This window comes from Wyeomyia smithii, chromosome 1, assembly GCF_029784165.1.
Source record: "Wyeomyia smithii strain HCP4-BCI-WySm-NY-G18 chromosome 1, ASM2978416v1, whole genome shotgun sequence".
Lineage (NCBI taxonomy): Eukaryota > Metazoa > Arthropoda > Insecta > Diptera > Culicidae > Wyeomyia > Wyeomyia smithii.
The window spans coordinates 173,710,282-173,736,698 of NC_073694.1; the positions used below are offsets into that span (position 1 = coordinate 173,710,282).

Sequence of the window (26,417 nt, forward strand, 5' to 3'; positions counted from 1 at the left end):
AACTGGGGTTTTAGATGTTCCTGGCAGTGCTGGGAACTCCTTCTGGGACTTTAAATTTGCAAGCCCAGGAGGAGTTTGCTTCGGTTTTTCCGCAGCACTGTTTGGTTTGTTCGTACTTTTCATTACACTTTGGGAAATCTTTGGACCTTTACGGGGAAGTTTAGGAGAAGAAACATTTTTCCTCTTCCTAGACTCCCCAGGATTGGCATAAGATGTTCCCGCTGATGAATCGTCAGAATCGGTTTCATCAGAGGACAACAGATCAAAGGGGTTCGATGTTATGGTAGAAGTGGTCACGGTCTTCTTCAGCATCTCAGCATAAGAACGCTTTGAACGCTCCTTAAGTGACCGCTTGATTTTATCTCTGCGTTGCATGTACACCGGGCATGTGGAGAGCTCATGCTGGTTTTCCCCACAGTGAATACATTTTTCAGCATTAACACTGCAAGAATCTTCCGCATGAGTCTCCCCACACTTGCTACATCGTGCCTTATTGCAGCAGTAGGCGGCTGTGTGGCCTAACTGCTTGCAATTGGTGCAATTCATAACACGGGGTACATACAATCGCACAGGCAGACGAGCCCGATCGATCGAGACGTGGCTAGGGAGTGCAGATCCGGCAAACGTAACGCGAAACGAGTCTGACGGAGTGTAAACTTTTTTACCGCCGACGAGAGACATGGACCGCAATTGCTTACAATCCAAAATCTTCGCCTGTGTTTCAGTATTTTTGAAGCAACCGGTTGCGCTTTTTAGGATACACTCGACAGACAGACTCGAATCGGTTATGACACCGTCGATCTCCACGTCTCGAGCGGGTATGTAAACGCGATACTCGCGTGTGAAGAGCTCAGAGCAAGCGATAGCATTGGCCTGTGCCAGATCACTGACCACGACACGGAGCTTGTTAGGTCGGACCTTGGAAATTTCGGTCACGGCCTTGTACCCCTTCGTCAGGTCTTTAGAAATCTGCAGTATGTTTAATCGCTTTGAATTCACTCCTGCCTTTGGACGAAAATAAACAGTATAGCTGCCCTGTTGAGATCCGTCCGGGTAAAGCCTGGGGCGAGGGGGGACTGGAGAATGAACTTACTTCTTCCTTCCAGCAGTGGTTGTCCGATCGTTCGAAGCTGCACCCAAAGCAGCCAGCAGCACCAGTACAGCAGCACCAATACAGCCACCAGCAGTGAGCCGGGTGTGAGATCAGCACAGCGACACGACTCGACTGTCAACTGATGGCCTTGAACTCGAAAGATCTATTCACTGTGCACAGATCAAAACTGCAGCTGGTATTTTGCACCAATACAGCCAAAGTTGCGAGCCGGGTACAGAACGTAGCGACACAACTCACAATCTAGTTGGCCTTTAGCGCGAATAATACACTCTTTTGTTTGGCTATTCGTACACACGGACCGGATTGTAATAGAACGACCACTTTGCACGTCCGTTTCTGTCGAGTGTTCGACGCGGAATGAAAAATACACTTTACACAGTACCAATTTTAAGGTTTTACCCGATTTTCCCAGAGTAGTAAGTGAACAAAATGAGTATGAGTATTGACTTAATATGAGTGCGGTAAGCCAACTAACTCAATGATGTGGCTTTTCTATTAATATTATTGCTTTTCTATTGAAAGTCAAGAGGCAATAATTTTTAGTTTATTATTTTTTTCCGTAACTATGAAACATTTTATCCAGTCTACCGTACAGTCTTAAGTCTTAAGAACATTTTATCCAGTCTACCATACAGTCTTTTACACACAACCACCCAACCTGTCTAAATTATATTATCAACATCAACAGCTTTTTATTCCATATAAACTATTCATAGTAAGGTGATGAGATAGTTAAGTTACAAGAAACAACTCCCTTGTATATTTATTCAGAAGAACAAGCTTAAAATTTTAGAAAATTCTGTATCCACGCGAAACCTGCCTAACGCTAAAACTCAAAACCAGGGCCACCTTTACGATTCCGTTCTCGGAGGGACAAACTTCCATTTGATATTGTCCTTTGTCCAAAATCCCCCCATAAAGATTTCTGCTCAACCGTAAATTACGCAAATGATAGTGCCCCTTCGGAAACGGACACAGTTTGACGTTACTGCGAGGAGGTTGCGGATGATTGCTCTCCATGCCGAGTTTTCTCCAGTCAGCCCTGTATTGTTCACTATTTAAATAGTCACAAATCCGAACATATTGAAACAAAATTGGACCCTGAATAGCATGACGATCTCGTAGGATGGTTGTCATAATCCAGTGGTTATCCAAGTCCTCCAGCAATTCCCACGTTCTGTTGAGGGTTGTCAGAGTATTGTTCACATGGAACAACCGAACTTGCGTGAAATTGATCACCTCACTGCCAAGCAATTGTTCTAACTGTTCAAATGTGATTTCCACTGGCGGTTTCCTGCTGACAAAGTGATAGAGGAGCAGAACGCCAAACACGCTGATGAACGCCGGTAGCAAGTTCATGACTGAATAAAATTGTCAACCCACCGTGCGTGATTCAATTCATCTTGATCAGTGAAAACTTATGTCAAACACACCATTTTTATTCGCTTAGCTTCTAATACCCATAAAAAATACAGCTTGCCGGCTCAGCACTGCGCACTTACTCCTAGCTATTCACTGCTTTATTTTATCGCGACACTACACGATTTTCGCGGGCACCTCGAAACAGGTAATCGATTTGGAACCACGACCCTGCAGTTCCCAGTGCACCACCAGGCTCATCTTCGGATAGATCTCCAGCACCGGGAACTCGCGCTTGTACACAACCGGGACGCCAGCCTTCAGCGGACAGCCGGACTTGGTTTCGCCGTCCTCGGCGTAGATGAAGTCGCATGCACCCGTTCCGTCCACGCCGACAAATGGCAGCGGCAGCGACAGGACCTGGGCGTACACCGTCGTGGTTAGGGTTTTGATGTCCTCAGCTGTAAGCAGTAAGGGATGTTGAAACTTAATCTGTATTAGTTTTGGGACTGAGTGTATTCGAAGCTTACTCGGTGTAAATTTTTGATTAATTGAAACCTTGGTTTTGCGTTTCAGCTTGCAGGGTGGCTTGGTGCAGTTGCTGATGTCGATCGTGTTGTCCGCGACAGAAACTAAGCTCTTGGTGGCTGTGGTAGAGTGAAGAAAAACAACAAAGTGCAATTAGTTTACTTTTCGATTCGATGCTCAGTTTAGCAACTCACAAGGACACGCGTTCACGTCGGTCGCCTCGGTGGCATACAGGTACAGGCAGTTTAGTGCCAGCAGCACAACGAACAGTGACTTCATGCTTCAATCCAACGACGCTGTTGTGGACGGGACTCGATGCGAGACGATTCTGTGGAGATGAATGAGAGGAACTTTACTATGGGGTCGGTCTTTATGCGTGAGGCTGCTGGCTGCTTCTTCGGGAGGATCATGAGCCGTGACTTTCAATATTGATAATTGAAATACCAGTTTTATCGACCACTCAATGTCACGGCCAAACTACTATGAAAACATCAGGAGAGTGTTTTGGGTAGCGGTTGAACAAGTAAACAATCGAAATACCGGTTCTTGTATGAATTGCCGTTTCCGAGTCAGCATGATTCTTTACAAATAAGCGGCGTTTCCACGTTAATTAATATAATGTTTGTATTACGCACCCACTTCAGACTAGAAGTGGCTAGGTATGATATAATCCTGTATCTAATGCTTTGCTGTAAGTTGCGTCAAGCGTCTAGATGCTGATTATCTTGTTAGACAATTCAGACTTTATGACAATATTAAGCGAAGTACGCTCTTTATTGCATTTGTTACAAATTTTCAACATGTACAAGGCAATGGTTTCAAATCAGGCAAGAGTGGAATAAATGTAAATTAATACTCGTTTAAGTTTAAATCCGCAACTTTGAATCAAAACACATAAGACTTCTCTAAGGATCGGATCCTAAATCGCAATAGAAGAAGAAATCAATAGAGAAAACTTCGGTTTGAAAAAATCAAAGAGTCGATTTACTTCATTCAAGGGTTGTCACAAATATACTGTTTATCCAGTGCGACCTTTTGCTCTACGAGCGGGGAATTCCTTCTGAAACGTATGGAGTTTGGATCACAAATGCAAGGCAGCATTTGATCGCGTTGACCATGTTCTTCTACTAATAAAAATAGATCTGTGAAGCTAAGAGATTCCGAGACCTACGGTTCTATTAATTTTCCCTGGTGCGCCTTAGGGTAGCAACCTAGGTCTATTGCGTTTCTTGTTATTTTTCAACGATTTTTGTCGTGTGCCACTGGGACGCATATAAATTGATGCAGATGATTTGGAATAGTAAGCTATTTGTTCCATTATTCATCTAATTAAGCCGATATTCACGAAGAATGCACAGATTAAATACCAAATTTTACCGAAATCATTGAAAAAATAAACAAAACACGCTTACATGCTCTTATGGAATCGCCCAGCATTGGAAATTCAGTCAACTTAGCTAGATTTATCCTAAATTTTGTGAAACAAACCAATTTTCACAACGCTTCCATGTTCACATATTCACGGCGACGCAATATTCATTGCACTGTTAATCATGAATCTATCACACTTTCATGAATGAACGTAGCCGCAAACCGTCGTAGTAAATTACCCAGTTGTTTACGTGCAAAATTGGTGTTTTGGTCGTATACCAGGAACCTTTATTCATATTAATTTACAGTCAGGTTTCTACGCGGGTTGCTGTTTAGTTGCAATCACGTTTTCCGTTTTGGTGTAAATACTGACCATTATCATATTAAGGAAAAATTCAAACGGTTTGAGGCGATTTTCTACGTTATTTTTCTACCCAATTTAGTTTTTTTTACGCGGTTGCACACAAATTTAGAACGTATCCCGCGCGTAAAAAAGCTGACTGTATTACGACTACCAGTATAAAACGCAGATAATCAGATGTATTTCCTGGCGTTGAGAAAGGCACATATTCAAGCATAACTATTCTCTTGTTTTTATCACAATATCAAAAAACCTGCCGGATCGGCAACACTGCGTTTTTGAGTGCATAACAGTGGTCAACACAGGTGCATTCCAAAAGCTCAAACTGGAAAAAAAATAAAAGATTATAGCTATTCAACCATTCCTGTGAATTTTGGTGTCCCTTGCCCTAGCCGATACATCTGATTTGGCAGGCGATATGCTCGTGTGAAGAAAAGACCAGCATTTTTGTAGCAACCAGCACCATCAACGAAAGTTCCGGTCAACGAGTGTCTCCAAAACCGACTCCTGCTGTTTTGGCCGGATTTGACATCATATCACTACGGCAAAAAGGTCATGGAGTGGTATGCGGCCAACAACCTCCAATTCGTGCCTAAGGATAAGTACCCACCCAGCACCCTGGAGCCTTGCCCGATCGAACAGTACTGGGTCATCAAAAAAAGTAGTCGGGAGCGCGCAGCAATTCAAGGCGAATTGGCATGAGGCAGCTAAGAAGGTCGACAAATCGACTGTTACAAAATCTGATGCAGCATGTGAAAAGGCCCGAGCATTCGTTTTTTCGCCGCATGAGAAATAACCTAATTTGTTATTGATAATGTAATGAATGAACTTCAAAAAGAAAAAACGTGAATTTCTAGTTGAGAATAATTATTTATCACTGCTAATCTCTTTAATATGTTTCCAGACAAGGTTGCATATTCAATTTTTTGGGTGTGCATTCAATTCAATTGGCCGCGCGCTGATAACTCGCTTCACAAGTACATATTTTGAAAGCCCATGTTCAGTGGGATAATAGGCCAATATTCGCGCTGAATATAATAATTTTCACAGCGATCATTGACGGAATATGGGCTCTCACGCTTCAGGCATAAGAGTTAGAGTATTGCACTATTCGACAAACTTGTAGTACTACTTAAGGACTACAAGTTTGTCAAATATCGTTTCTCTAAATTGTTCTTGTAGAGCGAGCTATCGGCACGCGGCGAGAAAGCACCCTTAAATTGAAAATGCAACTTTGTTTCCAGAACCATGATGGCATCTTGAAACCGAAAATTGGTGTCCACAAACCTAACCAGGTTACAAGGTTGCTGTTGTTCTACCTACGAAGAATTTCGATGTTGAAGACTGTCCGTGTGAAATAAAACCAAAAACTTTTGGTGACGCTGAATTCGAGGAATTTTTCGATAGGGATTCATGCTTGCTTCGGTATTAGGAGTTACCCGCCAAGCCATTTCCAAACAATTACATGCTTTGAAAGTGATTTAAAACAGCGAACTTGGGTTCCTTATGATTTGATGCCAAGGGACGTTGAGAGAAGCCCTTGAACAATTGCACTAGCGGCCAAAAGGAAGGGGTTTCTTCATCGCATCGTGACGAGTGATAAAAAATAGATTTATTACTGCAGCCCAAAGAAAATAAAGTCAAGGGGACTGCCTGGTCTTACTTCTACGTCGTCGGCTCGGCCAAATATACACGCTGCGAAGATTTACTATGAGTTGTTTGAACCGAACGAATCCATCGCTGGGGAACAGTTTCGATTTCAATTAATGCGATTTAGGGGGGACCCTACTCTGGAAGGTCGAAAAACAATATTTTTTCGTGATTTTTTTTTTGGATGTTTAGAGTAATTTAGTCATTAAGGTATATTTGAATATGTATTTGGCACATCATGGATACAAATATAGTAAGTATTACGCTGTTGCTTGGAAAGTGGATTCCCCCTTAAAATCAGTACCTAACTGGTGGTAAGTTTTTCGCAGCATCTAATGAACCGATTTGGCTAAAATTTTTGGTATGTGAAAATGAAAATTCCAAAAATTTTCCAAATATTTTTTATGAAAAATCACTATGAAAAATCATGAAAAATTAAAAAAATTCAGGCTTCGAGAAACGGGTATGTAACAAATTTGATATCAATCGGTTTTTACACTCTAAAAAAATTTTCAGCCAAATCGGTTAAGTAAATGCAGAGAAAAACTTACCACCAGTTGAAAAAAAACATGGTTTCGAGAAAAACGCTGCCAACAGCATAATTTTCACTATATTTTCATCCACGACTAAACCTTTATCAATAGCTAAAATACCCGAACACTTCACTTTACTCTAAACCTAAACACCTGATTTTCTACCTTCAGAGTAGGGCCCCCCTTAAGACAAGTCTGCGTGAAAAACGACCACAATACGAGCAGAGACACGAAAAAGTGTTTTTTTTGCATGACAACGCTCGGCCGCATGCTGCTGAAGTCGTTAAAACCTTCACAGAAACGATTAAATGGGCATTTCTGCCTAACTTCCCAAATATTGCGCCGTCCGATTATTACTTATTCCGTTCGATGGCACATGCTCTGGTTTTCGAAAGAAAAAAAAAATCCTAGTTTGCCTTATATTCGACACTTTCAAAGAATACTGCGAGTTCAATTTACAGTTGAACTATAGTCTGCAGTGTGTTTTATCCTGAAATGATTGGAATAATACTCGGTTTCCCGGGCGGCGTCAATATTTTACTGAATAAGCCCGAATCCCGCTATTTCGCCATCGTAGCGCGGAAGGAACTTTCCGGGAGATAAAGGCCGAATCTACAACTACTTCATGCACTACCAGAAGATGCTGGAGTATGTGTTGTCTTGTTAAGTGCCATATAAACTTGCCCTAAATTCATCTTAGTAGACTTGTCAGTTTGTCTGTTCCCATAGTCATTGTTTGTTTACAGTGATGGTGCGAGCATATATTAGAAAATCTTTAAGACTGAATTGGTCAAAAAAGGTCCTGTTGGCAGAATTGCCAACAATAGGGCGCGTCGGAACATCCTAGAAACAAGCCGTCAAGTACCATGGCATCTCGCGACAAAAGTTGACACGTTTGCTGTACTTATATACACCTTCAAAGTATGTTTTATAAGGATGCTCTTTATTCCCCGTGGATGTTCGTTATGCCCCAGTGGGGTGCTCATTGTGCCTAGACATTGTAGTTTATCTGTGCCAGACGTTGTAGTTTATTTAGCTCTACCTGAGCTGATATTAAGTCCACACTTCTTGGTAAATGTATTGCTGCAAGCCTAAAGGGCGTTGTTTGCTTTTACCTCAAAATACACTAGATATTTGACACTGGACCAGATTTCACTTTGATTCGCAATTTTTGTCACATTAAATGTTATCACGAGAAATGGTTGCCAGCAGGCTTCAAAATGATCACGGCAGAACCACTTTTCACTGCGATAATCGTCTTCTTCTTCCTTTGACGCTATGTTCTTGAACAAACATATCAAACGAGTATCGCCACCACGACGTTTTTTTTTTCCTCAAACGTATTTTCTCTAGAAATGAGAATTACACACGTTGAGTGCAGATATTTTGGAAATTATTTGTATCATCGATCTTGTAATAATATTTCTCAACATAAATAGAGCGAAGTAGACAGAAATAGGCCAAAATAACATCACCAAATGAATGACAGTGTGCATCTCTTTGATACGCGATGATCGATGACGCTTTGATCCTTTTCTTTGTTTTAGAGGCGACGGTTGTTTTACATTAACGAGCGAAAGCCTACAGATCATTGCATGCAAAAAACAACCTCACTTTTTTTAAATTTCTCATGGGTTTGTTTACAAGGTGTAAGAATGTATATTGCATTCACCGTTCGGTGGTAGGAGTGAAAATGATTGATACGGGAACGAACAAGATCGGGCAATTCTCTTCATTATTAGCAGGCAGTACAGCAGTTTTTAACAACAAACTTCGCATTTTCACTCGAGCCGAAATTTTTTCAAGTCCACGTAAACAAATCCGCGACCACTGTCAAACCATTTTCTGTTTCTTTTTTTGTGACGACACCATGAAATGATCTACTGCGACGCACGCTAAGGAAGCGAGTTCAAATCAAAAGGCTGACCGTTTCGAAGCCTGGTTAGTGGTCCTCGTGGTTCTGTGGTTAGCGATGTCGGTCGGCTAGCTCTTCCACACGGTTGTGATATCGGGTTCGATTCCCGATCAGGTCGAGGATCTTTTCGAGCTGGAAATTTTCTCGACTCAGCACTGGGGCACGGTGTATCGTTGTACTTATCCTACAACATGCAAAATGTGCCGAAAACAATATCGATAACGAATTCTCTCAACTAATCTAGTTGATCGAGACCGCATTAGCCCCCCAGGCAAGCGTGCGATATTGTTTTCGAAGTCTGGTTGCCAGTTTATTGCCAGATTTTTTTATTCGCATAATCTCAGCTTTTATTTAAAACCTGGTGGCAAATGTCTTTTGGGTATACAGGATATTCACATCAAAATCTTTTCCTCTCGATGTTACATGCTCATTTTAGTTGTCACTTCAACCTAGTGAAAGAATACATACTCTAGCGTCAAAGCTAACTAAAATATAACTCAGAAGCGGCCTCTTTACGTATATAGTTACCGTCTAAGCTTGATGTGAACCGTCAAGGATGCCACACAGTTGAATGAACATAATCATAATTGCCGATATTTGGCAGGATTAACCAACAAATCTCGATAAAGAGGATCACCAAAGTTGATCCGTCACCTATACAACGATGGCAGAAGAATCTTCCTTCCCGAAACAGTCTTTAGAGATGCAGAGATAATCTCAATCTCTGGCAACAACGATTAATAACATTTCCTCTTTTTGTTACCCAACTGACCATGAGCACGTAGCCGGCACCTTTATCGATCTATACAAAAAAGACCAGAATTGATATAATCTTCCAGCTGGTCTTGAGGTACGATACTGGCCTAATAAGCCAGTCGTTGTAGGTTCGAGTCCCGGGTCGGGAGAGACTGTTGGTGTCAGTAGGATCGTAGCGCTAGCCCCGCAATTGTCCTGTACAATAATCCCAAATTAGGAATCTTACGGTGGTTCTTTGTCCAACTTCACTAGCTCAGATCCTTCGTCTTTATGGCCCTTCTTGTCTACAAGGCATATGAGACCTTCAAATCGTCTTCGTTTGCTGCGGTATGCGGTATCATAGCGCGAAACTTTGTAACAGTGGAGGATTCCTACACCAGTTCGAAAACGGAAGCTAAAAGAATCGTACTGCAAATTGAACAAAACAGAAAAATGAAAATGATACAACAGCAGTTTCACTCTCACTCTCTTTAAATTGGTATTGAGTGTACCCGAGTCAATTATCAGTGAAAATTATGTCAGTGAAATACATGATACGTGTTTATTAATAATGAAATTATTTGATCTGAGCCAATCCAATGCATGAAGTCGATGAGGTAGGTAAGCATCTCCATCCTACACCGCATAAACATCGCTAGAGAAACATAGCGTGTGCGAAATCACAGGAATGCTATCAGTCAGCGTTATCACTGTCAACTGATTGGAGCTGAGAGCAATTATCACTTTCAGCTCGTTCGTGTTGAAACCAGGCCTATGAAAAGACGCCATTTTTTATGACCGAATAATAACAAGCAAAATATTGGAACCACGGTGGGTTTGAAATGGGAATGGAATCACAAAAAAGTCACATACAACCCAGTGCAAAAGCATTGGCGCGTCTAAGGCCTGGTTGAAACTGATATTCGTAGTTTGACAGGGGAAATTTGCAACCCTGGTTCGTGTACATGGGAAACATGTTTAGTTGGTTAGTATTGCCCTACACACTTAAAATTTATTGCCAGGACTCGATAACTTTTGCCGAGAACGGCACCACTGAGTGCTTGAGTAAAAAAGTAATGACATCTGTCATATTTTTCGTAAATCTCGGTTCAATCTAAAATATTACCGAGCTATCACTACCAAGATAACGGATAGTTTGTGCCGAAACTTCAGTTAGGTGAACCGAAATTTACGAAAAAATGTGACAGCTGTCATTATTTTTCTAACCGAGCACTCAGTGGTTATAAATTTTAAGTGTGTATGAGTTTATATCATAATCAACAATCATTGAAAAAATGAATTGAATTGTTCGCAATAAACTGAAAATGATAACAATATTGAGAAAAACTGGAATACATTCAGAAACGGAAAAAACCTATATTCCCTTATTTTGTTATTTTTAACTAATCTTTTTTTTTTTTTACTTTTAGTGAAGTGGTAATTTAAAATTAAAGTCTTTTCAAATAATAAATATGATTAGTTATTTTTGACTTCTGACTTCTGGTGCCAAAGTTTTCACTCGACTTCAATTTAAAGCTTGTTGTCTTGCTTCTCAACGTTCTCTCTAGTGCACTGACTATGTATTGAAGTCCTTTGTTTGACTGTAACGCAAACAAACTCGTTAAATTGCCATAAGCAATTTAGCTACTCATCTACTATAAGCACATCATTGAAACTGCTTTGCTGCTGCTCAGATAAAGTTTTTATCGCGATATTATAACAAGTTTCGCGACGACCGCTACCGACACCGCTGGCGTAATCATCATATTTTAGTCCGAACCGAGGGCTGTCCTGCTTTGGACAGTGCGCAACAGAATTAATATTAAATTAAGTCGAATGAAACACGGTGGAAAGTGTTTGCAATACTCTAGAAATAGCAAGCCCAATATTTATTCGAGTTCCCCTAAATAAATCCGATAAGATTTTAAATTTCAACTAACAATGATAGATACTGATAAAAAATATGATCCGATACTAGACCGGTTAGTTTGAGGTTAGCGTACGAACAATAAAAAGCTTGCCGAATACGGAAACCACAAAGCAACAAGCATCTCTATTGTAGAATCTCTACCGGGAGCGAATTATTATCGCTTGCGTGTCTACCTTATTAATCAATTTGTGTTGTTCACTCACTGCTTATCAGCCAACGACTGGCTTTGTCTGCTCGCCAGTGCCTGGAACCTGTCATGAAAATCATCACTGGCTGTCGGACAAGCTGTGAAGCAACTTTTGTGCAAAATGAAATTTCAATTGACCGGGTTTTCATCAATTCTAGGGAACCAAACATGAATATTCTAAACCGAATTAGGCAATCTCTCTCGCACTACTAAACAGGTTTCTAGCGTTGCCCGCATTGAGATTCATTACTGACTTGTTGCAGGCAGCTTCGGTTTACGTCGTCATTCAAGTGGCGCTGCTTCACAAACAAGCGCTGGTGAAAACAAATCAATCGCACCGCAAGCACTGCCCTTTGATTCGTGTAGCAATCGCACTTTCTAAACGCCACCATTATACCCTTTTTCAGTACTAGACTAATCGCTATAATTTAGATTCTCACCTTTCGGAAAACACCAACTGCCAACACTCTGGAAGCTGCACAGCAAGAAGCGTTCAGTACACAATTACTAAACAAAAACGATTGATAAATAACTTTCACTTTCAGCGACGACGGCTTCGGGAGGGAAATTGCAACTTTTTGCCGACAAACACAAGCGGGTTTCGGGGGCAGCTTAGCACACTCTGCTAGGACTCTCCGCCACGTGCGCGACCGAGCTTCTGGACGATTCGTGAGGTGACTGAAGTCATGATCCTCGGGTGCGGCTCATTTTATACAAACATCGCTTAGCTAGGGCTAGCAGCGATTCAGCCGGTACGAAGCGCAGTTTTTTTATAAAGTAGTACGAGCTCTAGAAGCGATCGGTGCACAGTAGAGTCGGCTATAACGTGTCCCGGAGGTTGCTGACGCACCAAACGACGTGTATAGAATCTTAATTACTAAATGGAAAAAAAAATCTTCCCATTACATTAAGCTGCAGCTCTTACCCTAAGAGGAAACTGCTATAGACGATTAGAAAAAAAAACGGGAAAAAAATGGTTACAACAAAAGCTTAGAATACGTGGATGATGCAGAAGAGCGAGGAAAAGGAAATGCGACACACTGGCCTGTTCCGACTTCGCCTTGCGAAAATGATTTATTCCCGATAGCGCAAGGGACACCAATGATTACCTGTTCGAGCGGAAGGGATAAATCAAATCCGAGAAATATTGGGCGGACGTTATTCGTACCTGGTGTGGAATTTGACCGTTTCCAAGGGATGGAAAACTAATATTTTTTGGGTCGAATGCAGGAATCGAACGTCAGAAAATCGCGAAGCTTGTGTCTTTCCTGAACGCTGCGTTCTGCGGGTAGCCCACAATCTGGGGAGCAAACGCACTTTATCATGATTTGCACTTTGTACATCTTCTGAGAACCCACACAGTAATTACGTTTCCAATTTATTTTACATACTAATCACAAGCTTCATACGATCATTCCATTCATAACATTTTTATGATGATATTTTTGCTTAGGGAAGTCATGCTACCATTTACTAAGATTAAATTAATTATACACACACACTTAAAATTTTTCTCGAGCACAGTAATGCATGCACATTACCAAGCAATCACGATTTAATCTCAATTTACAGAGAAATCAGCAACACTGTGTACCGAAATTCGATTGTTCACATTTATACCGAAATTTCGAATGTTTTGTGTACGAAAATTCAATTGCGTAGGTTGAACCGAGATTTTTGAAAAAATGTTACACCAGTTATTTTATGAACTATTCAGTGGTGCCGTTCTTGACACAATTTACCAGAATTCACTCCAATTTGTTTTTACTTAATGAGGGTTCAATATAATAGCAAACTAGCAAAAAATAGAGAAAGAGATGAGCGGAGAGAATGTTGTGACTTTTGTGAGCCAAACGAAAAAGAAAGGTAACACCACAATAATGTGGACACACACTCACTCACATACACACACTCACTCACATACACACACTCACTCACATACACACACACACCCACACACACATACACACACACTTACATACACACATACACACACATACACACACATACACACACACCCACACAAATGCAAAAGTGTAGATCAGGAGTAGGGGTAATGAAACGTAAAGTGGAGGAACTCTACGAATTCATCAAGGGGAAATATAATGTGCATCACGTAATCAGATCTTTAGTGACTGGGTTGAAGACAGGTATGCCAGCTGTAGAGCGGGAACAGCAAACCTGGAAAACGAGAGCAGAAAAGGCCAAGAAAGAGTTGGAAAACCGCGATACGCCCGGTAAAGAAGAAATTCCAAAGAAAATAAGAGAAGACAATGATAAGCAAAGACATGAGGAAGGTGAAAGCAAAGAGTGGAAGACCATCACGAGCAGAAAAGAGAAGAAGGCAGAGAAGAAAAAAAAAGCTGATGGAAAAACTGAAGAAAAGAAGAAGGAAGAAAATAAGAAAGAAGAAAAGAAGTGAAAAAACGAATGAGGCAGCGGTCCAAGGGCGACCCTCTGATCGTGGAAGTGAAGGCAGGAATTACTTATGCCGACCTCCTCCGGAAAATGAGAGCGGATCCGGAATTATAGGAGTAAGGTGAAAAGGTGGTGAAGACAAGGCGCACTCAAAGGGGTGAAATGATTTTTGAGCTGAAGAATGACCCAGCGGTGAAGAGTTCGGCTTTCAAGCAGCTCATCAAGAAGTCCCTTGGTGAGGAAGCGAACGTAAGACGCTTTTCCAGGAGACTGTGATCGAGTGCAGAAATCTGGACGAGATCACAACGGTAGACGAGCTGTTGGTAGCGGTTAAGGAACAATGCAAGTTGCTTACCGACGATCCGATGGCGATCCGGTTGAGAAAGGCGTACGGTGGGACAGCTGCGAATATATTGCTGGAAAAAGGTAAGATCAAAGTTGGGTGGTCCGTTTGCCCCTTTAACCCTCTAGTGCCCAAGTTAATTTTCAGACAGACTTCGAAAAAATCACTAAGAATTTTTATAAACATTTTGAAGTATTGATTGAAGCTTTTTAGAGGTTCAACTGGAGACCGCCTGAAGGCGGCACTGGGCACTAGAGGGTTAAAGCCGCCCTCCGGGTGACTAAGAAAATGGAGCGTTGTTTTAGGTGCATGGGTTTTGGTCGCCATGCTCGAAACTGCGAAGGCCCTGACAGCTCTAAACTGTGCAGGAAATGTGGCGAGGACAGGCATTTTGCGAGCGACTGCTCAAAGCCAGCAAAATGCCTGCTCTGCAAATCGCAAGATGGCAATGGCCATGTGACGGGGTGCTTCAAATGCCCTATGTATAAGAAAGCAAAGGCAAACCAGCAGTAATGAAGATAACGCAGATTAATCTCAATCATTGCGACACTGCACAGCAACTGTTGTGGCAGCCGGCAGCAGAAACAGGATGCGATGTTGCAATGATTGCAGAGCCTTATCGAGTACCTCGCGAAAACGGCAAGTGGGTGGCGGACAGAGCGGCAATGGCCGCGATTTACGCTATGCGCAAATTCCCTATCGAAGAAGTGATCTCAAGCTCACATGAAGGTTCCTTGATTGCCAAAATTAACGGCATCCTTCTGTGTAGCTGCTATGCACCACCGAGATGGACTTTGGAGCAGTTCCAATAAATGTTGGATGATCTAACCGAGAAAGTTATCGGGCGAAAACCAGTTTTTATCGGCAGAGACTTCAACGCTGAGGCCCTGGAAAGGGGTAGCAGATGTACCAACGCTAGAGGGTACAGTTTGCTAGAAGCTCTGGCGAAGTTAGAAGTCTCACTATGTAATGAAGGCACCGTAAGCACTTTTCGTAGGGATGAACGAGAATCTATTATCGACGTCACCTTCTGCAACCCGTCGCTGAGGGCAAATATGAACTGGAGAGTGTATGAGGGGTATACACATAGCGATCACCAGGCGATTCGGTACTGCATCGGTTAACAGAACCCTGTAGCAGTACAGAGGACAAGATCTTGCGAACGAAAGTGGAAGACGAAGGTTTTTGATAAAGACCTTTTTGTTGAGGAATGCGGATGAGCTGACGAAAGCATTGGCTAAGGCGTATGATGCAGCCATGCCCAGAAAACAGGAACCGAGGAATAAACGTCGGCCAGTTTATTGGTGAAACGAGCAACTTAGCACCCTCCGAGCTTGTTGTCTCCGGGCTAGGAGACGCGTCCAGGAAGCAAGCATCGCAGCAGACCGAGAGGAGCGCCAAAGGGCGTTCCAGGCGGCAAGGGCTGCATTCAAACGAGAAATAAAGCTAAGCAAAATGAACAGCTACAACCCAAGCAACATATTTTATTACATCTAAGTGTCAGTAAGCATTATGCGACAAATTAGAAAAATCCTGTGCGGCCTCTGCAACAAACATCATTACTACTATGTAACCTGGAAAGCGCAAATTTGAAGTCTATATGCGACCAGTCCAGTTGTTATTAATGATATTTCTGTTCGACCATTAGGTAACATGATTTGTAACATATCGATCGCAGTGAAACAGATTCATATCATGAAACTTTTCTTGGTCAATTTAAAGTTTCGATTCAACAAATTTCTCAGGCATATTTATCTAGCTTTTACTCGCCACATATTTCAAAATTTAACCTGCATGTCCATGTCATATAAATGTGAGTGGTTCTTTGTGCTTATACATGATTTTGCCTTGTAAATTGAAATCCATGGCGAAACTGATGATTTTGCTTACGTAAAAAGCACGCACCTCGAATATTCTAGGGCATTTAATAACTCAATGACTTTTATTCTCCATTCTACAAGCTCGTTTAAAATATTTTTCAATGCCGGACCAAATCATATATATCTAAAAGTGTAATTAACAGAAAATTTTTTTAGATAATCCCTCTTTTATTGTTGGGAAACATTGTTGCAGGATATTTCTATATGAAGCAGAATTTTATTTCATTTGCTCAAAATAATCGCCATTTTTATCATCTCACTCAAATTTATACTGCCGGTCAATAGAGTGACTACATCTTTCGTGGAACCAAACACACAGATTTATTAAAGGAAAACCAAAAGATCTGAGAGTAGCGCTAGTAACGAGTCAATTTAATTGAAGCGTAATGAGAGAAAACTCTCAGGTTTTTTCAGGTGCTTTTAACGCGGATTTTTGATTATCGCGATTTTTCACGCGAGTTTTCGAATTAATACTTTTTTCGCGCGGATTTTCGGATTACGCGTTTTTTGCGCAGATTTTTTGATAAACGCGCATTTATAAATAACCTTGTTTATTTACCCGGATTTTCATTTTTAAGAGGTTACAATGTGAATTGTTACTGAAATGTTTAATAAAACATTCTATGGAAATCTTTTTGCTTTAAAAAAATAATAATGTTACTCTTAGATCTTCAATTTTGCTATAACAAATATCAGTTTTAATAGAATTGAATTTTCAACAAATATTTGCAATGGTCTTCTAATTTAAAAATAAACATAACTTTTTAAGATAAGGTGTACAGAAACTTTCAGTTGGTAGTAGAATAAATTTGACTTTATATTCGGAAATCACAATTCGGCTACAACTATCTGTCACAACTACTATTAAACTTCAGCATGTTTCTTTGTCACTTGTTTATCGTCCGAATTTGTTTCACTAAAACAACGGCATCTCAAATGTTGCCAGTTTATTATCCTGTAACAATAGCTTGACAAATTTTGTCACGAAGTAACTTTTTCTGCCCATGCATCTTGTTGTAAGCGGTCGCATAGGGAAACCAAGGGCAAGACACACATTATTTATCCAACAACATTCATAATATACGACATTCCCTAATACTCTCCATGAAATAATAGCAATTAAACCATTCTAAAAGCATTAAAAATTATAACTTTTGAGAGATCTAAAGCCGCAATAGTCTCAATTCGACACGGCGAAAACTACACCAGTTTGCTGCTCTTATGAGGGTGAAATAATTTCGATCATTTCTTGAATATGTAATCCATCGAAATTATTAGAATTTAACTGGCATTTTTAATTTTGTTTAAATATCAATAGTTTCATGTATGAATGAGCAATGGTCCGTCTTGCCCTTAGTTTTTTTGTGTTTTGTTTTCATCGCGAAGAGTTTGGAAACGTAGTAGCGCTGCCGTTTTGTCTGTACAATACAATGCAGGCAAACTGGGTGGTGAAAAAATTGTTTACTGGCCATCCAACACAAGAGGGGCCATCCACATACCACGTGGTCAGTGTTTGGGGTGGGGGGGGGGTTATGTGTAATGTCCATACAACCAGGGTCCATACAAAAAAATTTATGAGCAGTTGTCCACGGGGAGGGGGGGGAGGTAAGTAGAGCTGTCCATGTTTTTGGTAAGCTAAGCAAGCAAACTTCGAATAAAATCTGCAATGTAACCTCCAAAATATGTTAATTGCATACAAGTCGTCGACTAGTGGCAATGTGACAAGTTTTCTGTTATTCCGCATATCAGTTGCATGTAAACATGATTGTAACAAAGGATGATTGATACAAGATACTGTTCGACTTCGGAGTTACACTACCCAAGTAACACACGTCGGTATAGACGTTACCTATTCCATGACATCTCTATCATCAGAAAAGCGCAAAACATGAAGGCTAATAGAACAAGTACCGATAACAGCATGAAAGCAAACCAACTTGATAGAACTAAGTGACAAAATACATCTCGAGTACTAATACGGCAATGCGCAAATCTGTTGCTATGACAACTGTTAATCGGCGCATGCGCAAATGTGTTGTGTCGGCGCAGTGCAACTAGATCGACAATAGCCTTATCAGTGGAAGTTTTAATTGATTATAAATTGATGACAAAAAATAATATTCAACCTTTCAAAAAGAGTTGTTTCTTTTGCTTGAATTTTAAAATTGTTTTCGCATAGTTTCAACGTTATCTGGATATAAAATCTAACAAAACTAGAAAACGTTGTTAGATATACAATAACAAAAAACTGAAGTGATATTGGTTACACGGCAAGCGTTTTGTTTATCTTTTGATGGCACGTTTTGACCCGCTTCGAATAAATATAGAAATCGTTCATATAATTTAAATATTAATTTGATCAAGTATTTTTAAGTTGAGTGTTGAATGCTACGACTGTTGTACTAAGGAAAAGCATTCTACAGGTACATAATGTTGTTATTAGATGGTGTAGTGTCTTGCGAAAAGACCAAGTGATAGTGATTGTTATTCTTGAACTCATGTTATTAAAAACATCTCCAAAACCAGAAAAAATGAGCTTGTTTTCGAAATGCGGTTGTATTACTGATGAAAAACAACTTCAAACACAATATAATAACACAAGATTTTAATTGCGCTTGTAGTACACTTATATGACTACTTTCGTTGTAATCTAGTTTTTAACATGTTTTGTGTGTTACTTGGGTAACCACTATGTAACAATACTGTGTCTTGAGGAGTTGAAAAGTCGTTCCGCGTCATATATGTGACTTTTCCCTCTCTCTCTTGCATTCTAGTATGTTTCACAGTAACTGCAGTGAGATCACAATGCCACTTTCTTTTTTATTGCTTTTTTCAAGAAGATGTTACAAATGCTGCTTGGGAAGGAACTATGTCGGGACGCTGACGCTAACCCTTGGGGTGAAGCGTATCGAATCGTGATGTCGAAGGTCAAAGGGCCAATGACAGCTATGGACCAAAGTCCAGAAAAGTTGAAAACGATCGTTAAGGGACTCTTCCCGTCACATAACCTGGTAACTCGGCCGACTACACCTTACGATGAAAAAGATGGTAGTGACGCCAATGGGCCGGAAGTCTCCAATGAAGAGCTCTTGAATGTGGCAAACAAGCTGAAAAAAAAAAAAAAGCGCCTGATCCAGATTGGATTCCTGGTATAGCTTTGAAAGCTGCTATCCAAGCATTTCCGGACATGTTCAGAACTGTAATGCAGAAGTCTCTGGAGGAAGGTCACTTTCCGGCCACATGGAAAAAGCAAAAGTTAGTGCTGTTGCCGAAACCGGGCAAGCCACTAGGGGATCCAGCATCGTACAGGCTAATTTGTCTGCTGGATACAGCTGGTAAGCCCTTGGAGAGGATTATTCCCAACAGGCTGACGCAGTATACAAAAGGCGAACGAGGCCTGTCGGAAATGTAATTCGGATTAGGCTATCCGTACAGTGCTTGAGATAGCCGAAAAAGGGGCAAAACAAAAGCGGAGAGGTAATCGTTATTGTGCTGTAGTTACAATAGACGTCAAGAACGCCTTCAACAGCGCCAGCTGGGAGGCCATCGCCGAGTCGCTACACAGAATGCGAGTACCAGACTATCTGTGTAAAATTATAGGTAGCTACTTCCAGAACCGGGTCTTGGTTTACGATACTGCCGATGGACAGAAGATCACAAACATCACAGCTGGAGCTCCGCAAAGGCTCAATTCTCGGTCCAACACTTTGGAACGTGATATATGATGGAGTGCTGACCCTGAAGCTGCCCAAGGGGTGGTGTTTGTGGGTTTTGCAGATGATAATGAGCTATCGGTGACAGGCGAGTCTTTGGAAGAGGTGGAAATGCTGGCTACCGAGGCAATCGGAATGAACGAAAACTGGATGCAGGAAGTTAAGCTGAAGATTGCACATCACAAAACGGAGGTGCTATTGGTCAGCAACTGTAAGGTGGCCCAGCGGGCAGAAGAGACTGTGCAGTGTGGTCAGACTCATGGCCATTCGAGTCGCGAGTGCGTACCGAACAATTTCGTCGGAGACAGTATGTGTCATAGCTGGGATGATGCCAATCGGTATTACCCTGTCGGAGGACAGCGAGTGCTTCCACCGAAGAAACACCAAAGGAGTTCGAAAGATGCTACGACCAGAGTCAATGGACGGTGAAGGGCCGTTGGACGCACCGATTCATTCCGGATCTTTCGATCTGGATGAACAGAAAACATGGCGAGGTGAACTTTTACTTCCGGCACTACCTGCATCGGTTCGGGCATGCAACGACTCCTTTTTGTGCGGTATGTGGGGATGTTGAAGAAACTCCGGAGCATGTAGTTTTTCAATGCCCAAGATTCGAAGCGGAAAGAGCGGAAATCTCAACACTCAATGTCAAGAATATTGTAGCACAAATGTGTGAAGACGAGAATACTTGGAATGTCGTCAACAGTGTAGTATCACAAATCATGATAGAGTTGCGAAAAATCTGGAGAATTCGCCAGCAAGCTAGCGGTGTAAGCTAGAGATGCGAGCAAACGAGAAGTGCAAGCGCACAGCCTCCCCCCTGAACTAGTTGCTTCAAAGTGGTCCCGGGGGAATCGAGGCAAACGAAGAGTAAGGAGCTGTTTAGTGGGGAAGCGCTTCGGCGGACACCACACCGTGCCAGGGGGTAACACAAGGGTACACTCAGGCTAACCACGAAACAACAACAAACTACTGGCCAGGCTTTTGAAGCTTCACCTCCTTACTATAATAATATAAAAAAACCCACACACACACACACAGAAAGATTATTTTTCAGGCACCTCGGGAAAATCACCATGAATCTTCACATAATTTCCAATAAAAGCCTTCTCAAAAATATATGTTAAATGTTGCGAGAGATTTCACAAAAACAAAACAAACAATGAACCAAACAAAATTACCACTGTACTACTAAGCTGTCTGTTTGTCAGAGCGAAATAAGAAATTAGACAAATAATGATTATCTCAAATATCTAAATAGTCATGCAAGGGGCAAAACTGTGATACTTTACATTTCTAATATAGAAACCCCGATTTCGAAACAACAGGAGTTTTTCTTAGGGAGTCCAAATTACTCCAAGTTACCTTAATTTAGCTATTATACTTGTCCATAAATGATGGTGCAAGCGCAATGAACATAAAATAAAGGTGAGGAGGAAACTTACTAATACTTTCACGCGTCCCTCTACTGGCCTTCCTCTGTCCAGAGTTAATGGCTAAAAGTGACGTAACTATTTGGGTTTCCCATTGAGTTTACATTTGAAGCATTTACTAATAGTAGAAAAATGCACTCTCCTCCTCATCTCTGTTTTATGCTTATTGGTGCAAGCGTATGCAAGGTACATTTCCAAGCTTTCGTTTCGTGCGGTAGGAGATGTTTTTATTTTCGTAATTCTAACGTAAATTGATACGTTAGAAAAAAAATTAAAATATTTTTCTCTAGGCAATAAATTTTGTTTACTTTTCATCACAGTAATGTAAAACAATAGTTGGACAAAAGACTGTTCAGGAGCATCCACTCAAATAAATATCGTTTCGTTTTCAATATGTTGAGTAAAAATTTTCAAAGTTGGTTGATGATCGATTTTAAATAGGTTCGCGAGATATATACCTATTTGAAATTTTTAACATTTTACATTGAACTACGTCTCTAAGGATATGGGTATGAAATTTCACTGGTTGCCAACACGCCAAAACAAAATTTTAAAAGAGGTGAAGTCACTTACCAAAAACGTCGAGTCTGTTTAAACGTGTCATAACAAACATCGGGTACGGAAAGCGCGCCCATGATTGGCTAGCCGCTGCTTTTCCAATTAATTTGAATGATCAGTTGTTGCTATTTTTATTCATGTTTAGCTGGCAACTTCAAGCACAGCAAGAGAAAATCATTTCCAATTGGAGAGGTGCCCGCATAATCAATAACCATAAAACATGCCTAACAAATATACTAAGGGCTTTTAAACGCGGGGGATGCGTTTTGAATTAGTGTAAGCCCGCGTTGAAAAAAAATTTTTAAGTTGCGAATATAACAAAAAATAACAGAAGGGATGTGTGCAAAGCCGACGCGACATTTGCGACATTGCCAATACAATAGATTCTCCGAAAAATATTTGACATTTTTTGGCAGCACTTTTTCAAAGTTCAATGGAATTTTGTCTTACTCAACTGAGCAATTTTGTACACTTTGTTTTTTCGAAAGTTTAGTCAAGCTAACATTTCAAAAGGCTAGGATTACTTAAGCCTTTTTCTCAAATCGATATACCTAAATTCAATTAAAAGTTAGTTATAACCAAGAGCTCAATCAATTAAATGCATTGATATCAAATTTTAAAGACTTTATGCAAGAATTAGTCTAATCCATAAGAAAGTAGAACTCTTTTGAAACTCTTTTAGGTAGTTTCTTTTCGAACATCAATCTTCTGTGCTAAAAATAAATATTTTGCAAGAAAAATGACCGGCTTACTCTTAATTGTAGCACAAAAGTATGGCTAGTAAACTTGTTGTATTGATGAAACAGTCATGTTTAAGTTGCCAAGAATATATAAAAGATATTTTCCAATGTGAGCCAGATACAATATCACGTAGGTACATTAATTTCTCAACCAATCATCGATATTGTGATGCCTGAGTACATGCAAAACTACGCTAAGCTTCGTCATGGTAACTATTCTTATCTCGCGTGAACTGCATTCTTGTGCATGGGTGCGACATGGACATCACGAGAATCGAATTGTTTATCTGCACGTGGATGTGGCGTTTGAAATAGAAAAAGGTTGACGTCAAAACAGTGAATCTTATATAGAAATTTTGTTTTGAAACTATGAAGTTAGTTAAAGTGCTTCTCCATTGAATCTCGTTCTGCATACTTATCATATACACTAGTTCACAATGCGTGAATTCAGGAATTGTTCTCGTCCACGTCTAAACTAAGTGAGCAGCGTTAATTTTTTATATCACCATCTACGACGATCCCAGCGATATAGTGCCTAACGGTCATTTTTTTTTACCGAGGAAGGTACTTAACATCCCAAACACGTAACCGATTATTACTCCAAACTCGTTATGTCTTCTTCCTGATACTCACAACTAGAACAGTACACTTTGTACGGACTAACGAACGCACACAGCACAACACTCTACCGCAGTCCGGTTTCGTTTGCTTAACTTCCAAATTAGACGAAAGTCTAGTGGCTCAAGTTCGAAACGCTAGACCGAGCTCGTGCCCGCGGAACTGGCAAAAATCGATCACTAGAACCGCGATATTGGTGTAAATTATTTCATCGTGAAGTAATTAAACTTCGGATTCATTCGGGCTCGAAAGCACACACAAGTCTTTGTTTGTGACGACGTTGCCGCTTGACGGCAGTCCGTGACTTTGAACTGCAAAGCAGTGGTCCATTAAGTAGACAGCGGTGACCCACCACACCGCCCAGTTCCGTGGTACCGCCTTTTCTCACCAAGATCAGTCCGGTCGAATGATGATCGGGTCAATCTGAATGCTAACTAGCTGCTCGTGCTGAGTTGCTTAGCGCAGGTGATTTGTCAGGGTCAACAAGTCCGCTGGGTGTTGCAATCTCCTGCCAACAATAATGCAACAGCATAATGATGATTTCTGAGTGACTTTGATTTAAGATGTTATATAAAGACAGCACAACCAGCTGGTGAAAATATAACGGACTGTTTCCAAGTTGAAAATCATCTGGACTTGTTAGGGATTTGAACGTAATGTCAAGAGAGATACTACAACCCTACGGTTATTGATAACGATCCTTTATTAATAATGAATTCTATCAATGTTTCCTCCAATCTTTTATTCTAACAGGTAAAACTTCAAAAAAAGCGAAAAAACCTCAAAAATATTACAAACCAAAGATCAACTTTTCAAACCTATTCCGGAGGTTTAAACATGTTGTATTCAACATCAAAATTTTCTATGTAAATGTACGCACGACTCGTTCAAACATGTTCAACTGACTTTATATTACAAATTGGGATTAATTTGTAACATATGTATTTTATAATAAATAACATGTCAAAAGGATCTATCTACTTCTATCGATTTTCTTGATTGACTTTATTATGTTTGAGCGAGTCGTGCGTTTTGTTTGACCAAACAAATTATAACTTTTCGATAAAAAACGAGCCGTGTTGTTTGATTTACTTTGTTTCTTAAGCTTGACGTTGCTGTGGATAGGATTTGCGATCCTATATTGGCCCTGACGACTCTGTTGATATTGGTTTGGTTATTACTTGCGAAAGTGAAGGAGGGAAATATTTTTGCTTTTGTTATCACACATAAATTGACAATTGCATACGAGAATTCGCGTTTTCACGTTTCGTGAAAAATATGTCTTCATATGGAAAATTGGAAATTTTCGAGCCAAAAAAAGGTCGCCACCTCTGCACTTACCCGCACCCAATCACATATTTTCAAACGTCTTCAATTTGTCTTCACAAACAAGTATGTCGTCTTTGCAGGTTAAATATTTTCCAATTGAAGACATGTTTTCCAATCTGGCATCGCTGCTCATCACTTTTCTTCATGGCAACTAGAGATACTCAGAGAGAAAGAGATAAGCGATGAAAAAACCGCCAATTTGGCAACTAGGTTTCACATGTCAGAAGTGCCAGATCTCTTCTCAAAGCGCAATGTTGACTAACTTTTTTATTCGACTTGTATAACCACCTCACTGACACGTTCGTAGCCTGTTCTTTTGTATACGCGGGAATGAGATGGCATGTTACACTGCTGTGCTTCACACTGCTATAAACAGCGACATCGATAGATTAGGCAACACTGGATGGGAGTGAAGAGCACGTCAGATGTCTTCCCTTTGCGGCCATTGTTGTTTGGGGCTCAACATCGAGGAGTTCGCCATAATGGGGGTACTATCACACTATAGGTAATGAGATTACGGTGTCAGGGAGGTGCGTATTACTGATGGTGACGGTAAAAGTTCTGGGGAATAATACATTGCATCACAAAAGCCGTGAAAGTGTTAAATTTTATGTTTATATTTAATTTTATATCTCTCACCATAACTGATCATTATTTTGTTGACCATACAAAAGGTTTGTGACCACCAGTAAAATCACTGTGATAATGCAATTTTGGAGCATTCTAAATTCATTGTTTAGCAATAAAACATGAAAAACGTGTTAAAACAAATACATCCCTTATTGTATTCCCTTGCAGAAATTCTTAGATAGTTGAGAAGAAATTCGAATGACAGTTAACTTTCCGCTCTTACTAATACTATTGAACTCAAATAGTGACTTTTCAGTAAATATGGTAAAACTACATTCTACAATACTAATAAATTTGATAACAATTTCCCAAGTATTTTGAGCATGGATATTATTCAAGAAATTAACAAACACCGTGCTCCGAATAATACCGTGTACCACGCTCTTTACGGCTATTTCTTCTTGGGCTTGTCTAAGGCAAAACTTGCTGTAATTTACCGGAAGCACAGCTCAACTATTGCTAACTGGATTTCCAACTACCAAGAAAGCGGGTGCTTTTCTCGAAAGCAGTACGCTCGAGACTCAAAAAAAATTAGAGTGGACAAACGACATTGGCTTGTCCAACTTTATCTCCGAGGACCAACTCTTTACTTGGACTAGGTCAAGAAAGAATTCGAAAAAACTTTTTGCATCCCCATATCAACATCATCTGTGTGCCGTATCCTGCATCAAGAGGGACTTTCCTGGAAAGCTTTGGAGCGTAGAGCTATTCAGATCCGGACAGACGACGTTTTGAGGTTTTGCGAGGAGCTTCAAAACATTAAGTGGGATTATCAAAACTTGGTGTTCCTTGACGAGTTTAGTTGTGATAATCAAAGGATATTGAGGACACATGGCTACGGAGTACGAGGAGAACGATGGATTTGTCGAGGAGAGTTTATAAGGAAACCAAGAGTATCCCTTCTATGCTTCATTGGTCATGAGGTCTTCAGCACAGAAGGTACATTCAACCGCAGCAAAATTTTTGAATGCTGCAAAAAATGCATTGTCAATTCAACGGCTGTGAAAAAATACCCTGGGACCTACTATATTTGGATACTTAATGGCGCTCGCATACCCTGCGACCCCATGAT

General features: G+C 40.6%; 2 protein-coding genes across 3 annotated transcripts; both read right to left on the bottom strand.

The window, feature by feature from the left end:
• Positions 1-1,643: 1,643 nt before the first annotated feature.
• On the bottom strand, positions 1,644-2,473 carry LOC129728045 (uncharacterized). Its single transcript, XM_055686415.1, has one exon. The coding sequence runs from the start codon at positions 2,471-2,473 to the stop codon at positions 1,904-1,906; it is 570 nt and encodes a 189-aa protein (XP_055542390.1). The 3' UTR covers positions 1,644-1,903.
• Positions 2,474-2,532: 59 nt separating this feature from the next.
• LOC129728053 (ecdysteroid-regulated 16 kDa protein) lies at positions 2,533-23,542 on the bottom strand. 2 transcript variants are annotated; one of them, XM_055686436.1, is made up of 4 exons: positions 23,402-23,542; positions 3,196-3,329; positions 3,004-3,120; positions 2,533-2,934 (listed from the first exon to the last, which is right to left on the bottom strand). In XM_055686436.1, the coding sequence occupies exons 2-4, from the start codon at positions 3,278-3,280 to the stop codon at positions 2,651-2,653; spliced, it is 486 nt and encodes a 161-aa protein (XP_055542411.1). In that variant the 5' UTR covers positions 3,281-3,329; positions 23,402-23,542; the 3' UTR covers positions 2,533-2,650. The 2 variants fall into 2 exon arrangements, with proteins under 2 accessions (XP_055542411.1, XP_055542403.1); XM_055686428.1 differs by lacking the exon at positions 23,402-23,542 and adding an exon at positions 12,124-12,438.
• Positions 23,543-26,417: the final 2,875 nt, after the last annotated feature.

Excerpts from the sequence above, each read along its gene's own strand:
- LOC129728045 (XM_055686415.1), bottom strand. The coding sequence starts at position 2,473 with ATGAACTTGCTACCGGCGTTCATCAGCGTGTTTGGCGTTCTGCTCCTC.
- LOC129728053 (XM_055686436.1), bottom strand. The coding sequence starts at position 3,280 with ATGAAGTCACTGTTCGTTGTGCTGCTGGCACTAAACTGCCTGTACCTG. Across the intron at positions 3,121-3,195 it reads CGACGTGAACGCGTGTCCTT|CCACCAAGAGCTTAGTTTCT; the intron begins GTGAGTTGCTAA and ends ACTCTACCACAG. Across the intron at positions 2,935-3,003 it reads TAATCAAAAATTTACACCGA|CTGAGGACATCAAAACCCTA; the intron begins GTAAGCTTCGAA and ends TACTGCTTACAG.